The sequence below is a fragment of the Telmatherina bonti genome (genome assembly GCF_933228915.1).
Source record: "Telmatherina bonti genome assembly, chromosome: 1".
Classification (NCBI taxonomy): domain Eukaryota; kingdom Metazoa; phylum Chordata; class Actinopteri; order Atheriniformes; family Telmatherinidae; genus Telmatherina; species Telmatherina bonti.
In genome coordinates, this window is record NC_136619.1 from 33,317,311 (window position 1) to 33,327,797 (window position 10,487).

The window sequence follows — 10,487 nt, forward strand, 5'->3', positions numbered from 1 at the left end:
GAGTGGGAGAGGAGATAGCAGAAGCATAGAGGACCGAGAGGGGAGGAGTTGCTGAAAACGTCACCCGAAAGTAGGATTAAACCCAACACAGTGGATTACAACACAGGGCTAATCTACATAATGCAAACTATGAAGAAAGCTGGCAAGGAGGAGGACAGGGGATGAGGTGCAGAATAGGAAAGAACTATGTATAAAACAGTCTTTTGACTTTCCTTGTTTCATCTTGAAAAAACAGTCCGCTGTCCAGCATCTTTACTCCAGACTAACTCTGAGTTTACTAGTTCGGCTTTGTTGCTGATCTTGATTTGCTTTATAGACTTTCACTGTGCTCAGATGTTTCTTTGAGTGATTATGAACACTTCTTTTGATTCATATGAATGCAAATGAGTTTAAGGTTTTAAATTTTCAGTGCTTTTCATCGTTGCACAAATTTAATCTGCATATTCATCAAGCTTGCCTCCAAACACAATATTGTCTTGCATGAAATCAGATATTTAACTTTGTATTTCCCTGCTGTTCACTGTTGCTGAGTGTCAACCCAGCAGCGCATGTGAGAAGTGAGACTTAGACTTGCTATTCAAGCCTGTGGGATTGTCATGTGACTGAGGCGCCCACCTGTAAAGGATCACTCACACTTTCAGTACCACATTAAACATTCCTCTGCACATTCTCTGAAATCCTCCTCAGAGGGGACCACTTGTTTTGAGTCCCAGATAACGTATTACTTTTCCATGAATGCACAACATCAGACAGGCTGTCCCCAATTCTAGTGCCACTCATTAATTACAGAAACACACTCAGTTTAACACACTCTGTTAAGTCATTTATACATTGTACTTTGAGATATTGATCAAAGATTCTTTGTGTGAATAATTCAGTATTTGCTGATTTTTGCACATAAAAGTTTTGATGTCATTCTTGCTAAAGGAAAGTGTATTTTGCAGCTTTGCAGATGGCTCTCTAGGTGTTGTTGCTGCTCATTTAGTTACTTTGCCACTTTAGTTTGGACTTAAATATGTAAATAGCAGAGGGATAAGTGTCTCCTTTGCTAAAACTTTTTACCCTTGTGTATTTTACCCTTGAAGCCATGATTAGGTCAAAAATGGATTTTAAGAGTCATATTTAATTCGACTTCTGTTCCTGCTGTGTTATTTAAACCATCCAGTCTGTCTCCTGCTAATCTTCATTTGTCCACAAGATGTCCTCACCTCCCACACTCACCTGTCTGAGCATCAGGACTTGGCTCACATGTTTTCAGTTCCTGAACAGCTCATATTATTTATTCCTGATATTTTTTTTTTCACTTTTCTAAAGCCTGAGATCAATATGTAGGTAGCATCATACCTGCTTTTTTATTTCCCATATTACATAACTATTCTGTTTGACAGTAAGTTTCGTTATGTCTTTGTGTTCTACACTTGTGTGGATTCAGAAATGTGAAATGCTCTCATATTGCAAGCTTGTCCTTTGGCAGATGTAAATATTCATTCATAACGTCCGAATGAAAAAATACAACAGTGGTATGCAGCTAAGATCAGTTTTTTTCTGGTTATTACTAATTTCAGGAATCATTAGAAGAGGATTCTCCACGCCTATTAAAAAGGATGAAATCCAATTTTTTTTTTTCCCTTTTTGCTTCAAAGCATTATAAATGTGATGTTTTGTTTTAATTTTCTGTCCAGACTTTGTCCTTTGAAGCAATCACAATAAGATTCAAACTGACCACTCCAGTTTCACAGCAACCAACTGAATACGTGTGAGGGAGGACTGGCCCACCCCAAAAAACAGACCATTACAGTAATCCAGCCAAGATGTAATGAAGGCATGAAGACTTTAGCCAGCTGTCTAACTTGGAAAAGACAGGACTTCCCTAAAGAGCTAATTTGCTGACCCAATTTAAAATCCCTGTTCATCTTAAAACCCAAGTTTGAAACTATTAGCTTTAAAAAGCCTTCCAAGGGACCCAAATCAACAGGTGGGGATTTACGAGTGCCACTGGCACCAAACACAATCACTTTAGTGAAGACGTTCAGCGCCAACCAGGCTTTGATGTCTTCCAGGCGTGCTAGAAGAGGTGCAATGGAGAAGGCATTTTTTCTTTTTCAGTGGCTGACAGATTTGGTTTGTCTGTTTTATATGAAATAAATATTTCTGTGTGACACTGTAATTTTTCATTTGTATCAAATGTACCAAATTTACTTAGCCTATTCCTTAGGGGGGCACCGAGGAAGAGCAGTCGTCCGTTCACTGGAAGGTTGGTGGGTCGACCTGGACTTCCCCAGACTACATGTTCAAGCATCTTTGAGCAAGATGCTAAGCCCCAAAACTGTCTGTAATGTGCACATCAGTTTGTGAATGTGTGTTCATAGACTTCAGACAACTCCTAGAAAGTGCTGTGTGAGTGTGTGTGCGTGAATGTGACTTGCAGTTTAAAAAGTGCTTTGAGGTGTCAAAATGATTAGAAAAGCACAACATAAGTACAGTCCATGTCCCACTTTTTTATTTTATTTGACAAAACTTACAGCCTAAACAGAGCATATTTACCCTTTCAATATAATTTGTAAAATATCTAAGAGCAGACATTAAAAATTCAGGCAGCTCTTGTGGCTGAAAAAAATGGATAATGAGCTCCGGGTGAACAGATGAAGAGTCCATACCACTCTGAAGCTCAGTGCTCTGTTGGGTTTCCCTCCTACACAGAGGCCTCTGTCTTCCAGAGCTGGCAGACTCACAGTACTATTGTTCCCCTGTCAGCACCTCTCATTAGTGAGCCTTTATGAATGACCTCTTATTCCCTCACAGCGACAAACAGGGGTTAACAAGGCCTCTGGGTGTCACATCAGACAAGCAAGCATTTTTTGTCTCTGGGATTCAGTTTTGGATTTTCATGTGAGGAAATTCCTGCAAGTTATGTCATCCTGCAAGCCGATAAACAGGTCTGGTGTGATGCATACAGAAGAACTTCCTCCACTGTTACAGAATGTAAAAAAACATGAATGTGGTTTATATTTAGAGGTTATGGGGAGCTGTTTGTCACAGCAGGCAGTGGAGATGGTGAGGGACCCAAACGCAGAGATGAGTGAAGCAGGGGTGGTAGGTTCCAGAAGGTTTATTCTGATCCAACGCACACAGGGGACTAACTAAACCACATAAGGCAACAAAGGGGAACAAAATGATCCAACAAACACAACCGAAACAGAGGGGTATAAATACACTGGAACAAAACGAGACACAGGTGAAACAAATGAACCCAGGTGAAACCAATGAACAGAAAATCAATGAAGCTAAACAAGAACCAAGAGAACTAAACAGGAAAAACTACAAAATAAAACAGGAAACTAGAAACTAAGGCACTGACTGAAACCACCACATCATAACAGAAACCACCACATCATAACACTGTTATTGCACACTGTCTAAGGTGGTTAAAAATAACCAAGTTACAGATGTTTCACATCAGTTGATGAAAAGGAAGATTATGTGAGGTTTTACAAGTGAAAATACTCTCAAACGGATCTGTTCGTAGGCTACACTCAAGCACATACCCCTTCAATGCCAACTTCAAATGACAGACAGCTGTTTGCAGTATAATCAAACAAGGGCCATTCAAATAGCTCAACACAACTAATATCATTTTATAAATTTTATAAGTTTTGAAAATTTTTAAACTTCAACTCATCTATAAGTCCCTTCATGGCCTAGCCCCTCCTCCCCTTAAAGAATTTATCAGACACAGAGACAGTAACCTCAAGACCAGATCTGCCTCCAGTGGGGACTGCCTACATTTAGACGGACTGCCAAAGGGCAAAATGCCATTGCTGTTAAGGGTTGTATGAACTGGAATAGTCTTCTAACATCTATACAAGAGCGTTCCACACTCATGATGTTTAAAAAAGAGCTTAAAAGATGGCCGAAAACCAATCAAGTCTATCAACATAGATGAGGTTTAATATGTGCAGTATATTGTATGTGGATTGATTTGTGTGTGTGTGTGTGTGTGTGTGTGTGTGTGTGTGTGTGTGTGTGTGTGTGCAAATAGTAATTTGATATATGTTTTATATGTCTTGTCTGTAAATGTTTGAGGACTATGAATGGAAAGTAGCTTTAAGCTAAATCTGGCATATTTACACACTATTGAATTTGTGTTCATTATTGTGCATTGTCCTCATTAAATTAATCAATGAAAAAAATATATATGTGGTTTTTCCAAATTCAACAGAAAATGCCACTTTCAATTACAAATACAGTCTAAAAATTATTCACACTCTTCATGACAAGCATTTTTAGTAGTTCGCACTTTTTTGCTTCCATGACCTGCTGCAAGTGTGATGCAGAGCCAGAAACCAGCTTCTGGCAGCAGCCCATTTCTCATGGGCAAAGGTCTCCAGTTAACTTCCTTTTTCACCAAAGATTTTCAATGGGGTTCAAGTCAGGCAACTGTGATGGCTGCTCTAACATCTTCCAGGACATCTTTTGAAACCAAGTTTTGGTAGACTTTGAGATATGCTTGGATAATTATCCTGCTGGAATGGCATCACATTTTCTCTCAGGATTTCCTGATACTTGACTGAATCAATCTTGCAAAGAGGCCTCAGAGCATCACTGATCCACCGCTATGCTTCACTGTAGGCAAGGTGTTCTTTTCAGCTTTCAGGTACAGAAAATCTCAGAAAATCAGAATATTAGGGAAAAAAAATCAATATTTTTTGTCACTCATTTCAGAATGTGAAACCTATATATTTTATAAATTCATTACACATAGAGTGAAACATTTAAAATATTCAATCCTTGAAATTTTGATAATTGAGGCTTATAGATCACAAAAACCCAAAATGCAGTGTCTCAGAAAATTATGTCATGAAAAACGTCAATCTTAGAAAGTCATGGTGTCCCATCCTAATCAACTATTTACCTCAAAATACCTGCAAAGGTATCTGGAACCTTTCAATTGGACTCTCGGTCTGGGTCAGATCATAGGGAATCATGGGGAAGAAGGCTGACTTGACAGATGTCCAGAAGATGATCATTGACCCCCCACAAGGAGGGAAAGCCACTAAAGGTCAATTCTAAAGAAGCTGAATGTTCACAGAGTGCTGTATCCAACCATGTTAATGGAAAGTTGAGTGGAAGGAAAAGGTGCACCAGCAAAAGGCCTTGAGACCATTGTCAGGCAACATCCATTCAAGAATTTGTGGAGCTTCACAAAGAGTGGACTGAAGCTGGACTGAGAGCATCAAGAGCCACTATGCACAGAGGAATCCTAGACATGGACTACAAATGTCCCATTCCTCGTGTCGAGCCACTCCTGAACCAGAGACAACAACGGAAACGTCTTACCCGGGCTAAGGAGAAAAAGGACTGGACTGTTTCTCAGATGAAAGCAAATTTTGCATTTTATTTGGAAATCAAAGTCCCAGAGTCTGGAAGAAGAGTGGAGAGCCACAGAATCCATGTTGCTTGAAGTCCAGTGTGAAGTTTCCACAGTCAGTGATGATGTGGGGAGCCATGTCATCTATTTTTCCAGCAGGACTTGGCACCTGCCTACACTGCCAAAGGTACCAAAAGCTGCTTCGATGACCATGGTGTTACTGTGGTTGATTGACCAACAAACTCACCTGATCTGAACCCCACAGAGAATCTGTGGGGTATTTTCAAGAGGAAGATAAGAGACACCAGACCCAACTATGTAGATGACCTGAAGGCTGCTATCAAAGCAACCTGGGCTTCCATCACACCTGAGCAGTGCCACATGCTGATTGTTCCCATGCCACGCCGCATTGATGCAGTAATTCATGCAAAAGGAGGCCCAACCAAGTACTGAGTGCAAGGAAATTAACATACTTTTCAGAAGCCTGACATTTCTGTTTAAAATATCCTTTTTCTGATTGATCTTATTTAATATTCTAATTTTCTAAAACACTGCATTTTGGATTTTCATTATCTATGAGCCACAATGATCAAAATTTCAAGATATAAATGTGGAAATGTTTCCCTCTTTGTGTAATGAATCTATATAATATATGGGTTTCACATTCTGAAATGAGTGACGAAAAATATTATAACTTTTTCATGATACTCTAATTTTATGAGATGTACCTGTATGCTTCATTCTTCCCCCTCCAGATAAACCACAGATCCACAGGCCTGAAAAGTTCCACTACTGTTTCATCACTCCACAGAACAGCATCCCAAAACCTCCTTGGCTTATTGTTGAGAAAATGGACAAGACTTTACTTGTGCTTTTGGGTCACAATTCGTCTATGTCTAGGAAGTTCAGCATTTAGTGTACATCTGACTGTGGGAACTGAAACCTCAGTGCCTGCTGCCAGCAAGTCTCTCTACAGGTGTTTTGCAGTCTGTTGAGGGTTTTTTGACGACCTTCCATCCTCGGGTAGCTGGTAGCAGCCATTGATAGCTTTCTCTTTCTGCCACATCCAGTTAATGGAGCCACTGTTCATTGAACTCAAACACCTCTATCTACTATCTCTCTAGGAACATTCAGTGCCTCAGCTATCTATTTGTGCTATTTTCCTTGTTGATGCAAAGCAATGATCTCTCCTCTAAAAGTTTTGGACAATTCTCTTGACTTGGCATTTCTAACCTGCAATCCAATGTCTAAGTCAACAATCTAGGTATTGAGGCATTCTCTCTCAAGCACACCGGATGCAACTAAATAAAACCTTGATTGGTTGAGACCACTTCTGTTTTGCATGTGCTCTTATGGGGGACTTCAGTTCAGAGGTTGAATCATTTTGAGACTGTAATGGTCATTCAAGGTGGCATTTTCTGATTAATTTAGAGAAACCACTTATATTAGTTGTATTGAGCTATTTAAATTATTCTTGTTTGATTTGTTTATTGCAAACAGCTGCTTGTTTGTACATTTAGCCAATAAACCCATTTTGCTGTGGGGATTGAGTAACTGTGACTGCGACTGTATGTTCTTAAAATCTTTCCAGTCATGCTCTTTATTAGGCCATTAGTCAGAGGTCCAACACTCCCATCTGGTGGCAGGAATCTGCAGCCGCAATCAGTCAAATGATATAAAATAACCTACAAACCCGCAATGCAAGACACTTGGTGAAAGAAAAAAATAAAAGAATAAACAAAGATCACTGAGATTACATCTGAGACTGCTTTCGGTTATAAACACAGGAAGAGAAACTAAGAGCTGTAGATACTGTATTACTGACACCAAACCTTTCCAAATTACGAAACACTTCTTTTGCTAATAAAATATACACAACTATTTCAGTTTTTTTTATTTTTAATATAATCAGTTTTATCAGTCACCTCTCTCAAAAGATAAGCAATCAAAAGGCACAAACAGTTATGCTTTATACTCTGCAATGATTTTCAGACTTTAAGAATGCATAATGGAGAATTGTTTGACACACAACAGACAAACAGAACAGTAATCTGCAGCCAAAATCAGTCAAATGATATAGAATAACCTACAAACCCACACCGCAAAAGACTTTTAGTGAAAGAAAATATTTTAAAAAATAAACAAAGATCAGTGAGATTAAATCTAAGACTGCTTTCTGTAGGAAACACAGGAAGAGAAACTATGATCTGGAGATATCGTCTTACTGACACCAAACTTTTTCAGATGACAAAACACATAAAAGAAGATGTTTTATCCTCTCAAATGGTTTCCAGTCTTTAACAATACATAATGGAGAGTTGTGTGATACATGACAGACTAACAGAGAAGTGAAAACAGAGGACTTCATTGCTTTGGGTAATTCAAAAATGAAATGTCCTTAAACAAACAAAAAAACTGACTAAGAAAATGAAGCAACACATTTTTAAGTTGGCACGAACAACTCCTTCGCTGACAGCTTAAGCATGCATTTTTTATTTCCTGCTTATTTCCCTTAAGGGAACTATCTGACAGTCACATGACAAAAACAGGAATTATGATACCATTTAACAGCTATTACTGCGGCTACAGACTTGTCAATCCCTTTGAGTGTTAGCAAGCTGACTTCAGTTCCTTGTCAGGGCATCTGCTCAAGTGTAAATCATAGTAAAAAAAAAAAAAGGAAAATCATTCTTCTGAGATATAACAAACTTTTAAATAAATAAAGCTGTACTTTTGCAGGTAAAATAACATAAGATTTTACTGTGCAGAAATAATTAAACTTCTGTGTGCCAATACTTCTACATGTCATCCCAATGAAACCGTGACTTAGTCACGTTACATTTAAGCTTATTTACTGCACACATGTAAAACTTTCTGCATAATTCTCTCAGTAACGAGAAACAAAGCAGATTAAAAATACAAACTAAAAAGCTTTGTAAAAGCAGTGGAATGTCAGTTTTTGCTGACTGGTGTTAAGCCAGCAGAAAAACATTTATATTTATATACGTATACACATACACATACATATATATATATATATATACATATACATATATATATATATGTATATATATATATATATATATATATATATATATATATATATATATATATATATATATATATATATATATATATATATATATATATATATATATATATATATATATATATATATATATATATATATATGTATATGAAGGCACAGTTAGTGCTTTCAGGAAAAAAAAGAGCTTCCCATTTCACATACATATGTGAAAGACACTGCCCCTTATTTCCTGTTGTTTCCTGACCTTAATATTTCAAAGGTTAAACGAAACAGTGGTTTGGCTTGCAATCTCATGACATGCTTAAAAATATGGTCAGCGATATTTGAGAACACTTGACTTTTTCTCTTCAGATAACTTGAGGAAGGAGCTCCTCTAAATAAAACTTCTTTAAAAAAAAAAATTAAATGTACAAACAGTTGTTTGTCTTCCACAATAAGTTTCTTCTAAAATACATGAAAGTACGGAAGCAGCGTCATTTTGTCACACTCCCCTTGATTAAAAATCTCCAGCGTTGGCTGTAACAGGGCAGTGACAATCCCATGTCATCGTGAATTATTGTCAAGTCTTTTCCTGACAGACATGCCTCTTGAAAATGAAAAGCCTCAGCCCAAAAATGTCAGTGCTGCCATGATACTGAATCCCAGTATGATGAAGAGCACCTTGAGGAGCTGCTTCCCTGCAGAGTTGAGCTCATGAGGGAGGATCTCCATGAAGGTGATGTAAACAAATGTACCTGAGGCCAGCCCCTCCAGGATGGCCTGAAGTAGTGCACCAGATGCTAGCTGAGCCTCTATTACGCTGATGCCAATGGCGATGCCTAAAGGTGACATCATGGCAAAAACCATAATGTATGCAGCAACCCATCCTGGACGAACTGCGCTCTGGACCAGCTTCACTGACAGGCTGAACACTATGATGCTCTTGTGGACAAGAATAGCAATGCAAATCTCTAATACCTGGAAAACAAGATGATATCTGGTTAGGAATAATGTGTACTGCAGACTTTTTATGAGAATTTACACCATTTACACCATGGTGATCTGCAGGGAATCCTTTATAAACATCAACACTAAAACTGACACTTCAGATTCAATTTAAAGTAATCCAAAAATTCTTTTTTCAAGGTCTAGAGTCCCAGTTTCATCACACTTCGGTCTAATGTGGCTGCCTCTTGCCGAAACTGACCAAGGCCAGAGTGACCAAGATTATATGATGTTACTGATAAAACCTAAAGAGAACATCGAATTGCTTTAAAAAGTATAATGCACCCCAGAAATGATTATAATAACAGATAGATTCTGCTTGTTTAATGTGTGCAGTAAAGTCTTCGCTTCACACCAGCATGCGTGGACATGTGGAAAATCTTGTAGACATTTTTAAGGACAGATGAATTAAACATCTGCTGTCATGACAGATAATATCAACATTATGGCCGCTTATCACCTCAAATGTGCAAAAACTTTTAATACAACAATGCTGTGTACAATCTTATCTGATTTAAATTTGTATTTTTGATTTGTACTTGAACTTTTTATATGTACTTTTATTTTCTGACCTGGAGGATTAAATATATACTAGTATGTTACAAAATGTGAGAACAAGTTACAAATATGGAGCTACAAGAAGCAAAACTTATGTTCTTGTCCTTGTTCCTTTTCCACAGAGAGGAAATCATCTCCCTGTAACAACAAGTGTATGACTTGATAGTCCAGTCCCTCCACATCCAAAGCGCACACAAGCAAATCCACACCGAATCCAGGAAGCATTCCTCCATAAATAACATGTCTTGACAACACGCTTGCAGACCTAAAGCTTTTCTAGCATTATGAATTATTTTGCACAACTGATCATACTTTTTTTTTTTTTTTATTATTTAATTGATGATGGCATTGTGTTTAATCCTAATTTTAACCAGCTAAAAACCTCTTTGTGTGTAGGTGCTCCTCGAAATTATAGGATAAATACAAAGTGTAATTTAAATTCAATGTGTTTTTTTTTTATTGCTGTTGCTTTTCTTTTTTCAAGGAAGTGAATATAAACACATATAAGCAAAGATGTGTGCATGAAAA

General features: G+C 37.8%; 1 protein-coding gene across 1 annotated transcript in view; it reads right to left on the reverse strand.

The window, feature by feature from the left end:
* Positions 1–9,020: 9,020 nt before the first annotated feature.
* slc39a1 (solute carrier family 39 member 1) overlaps positions 9,021–10,487 on the reverse strand; it is a gene marked incomplete at its 3' end in the record, with an annotated part of 6,927 nt that continues 5,460 nt past the window's right edge. The window contains exon 4 of the mRNA XM_079243853.1: positions 9,021–9,374. Coding sequence (XP_079099979.1) covers positions 9,021–9,374 — 354 coding nt within the window. The remainder of the gene's footprint in view (positions 9,375–10,487) is intronic.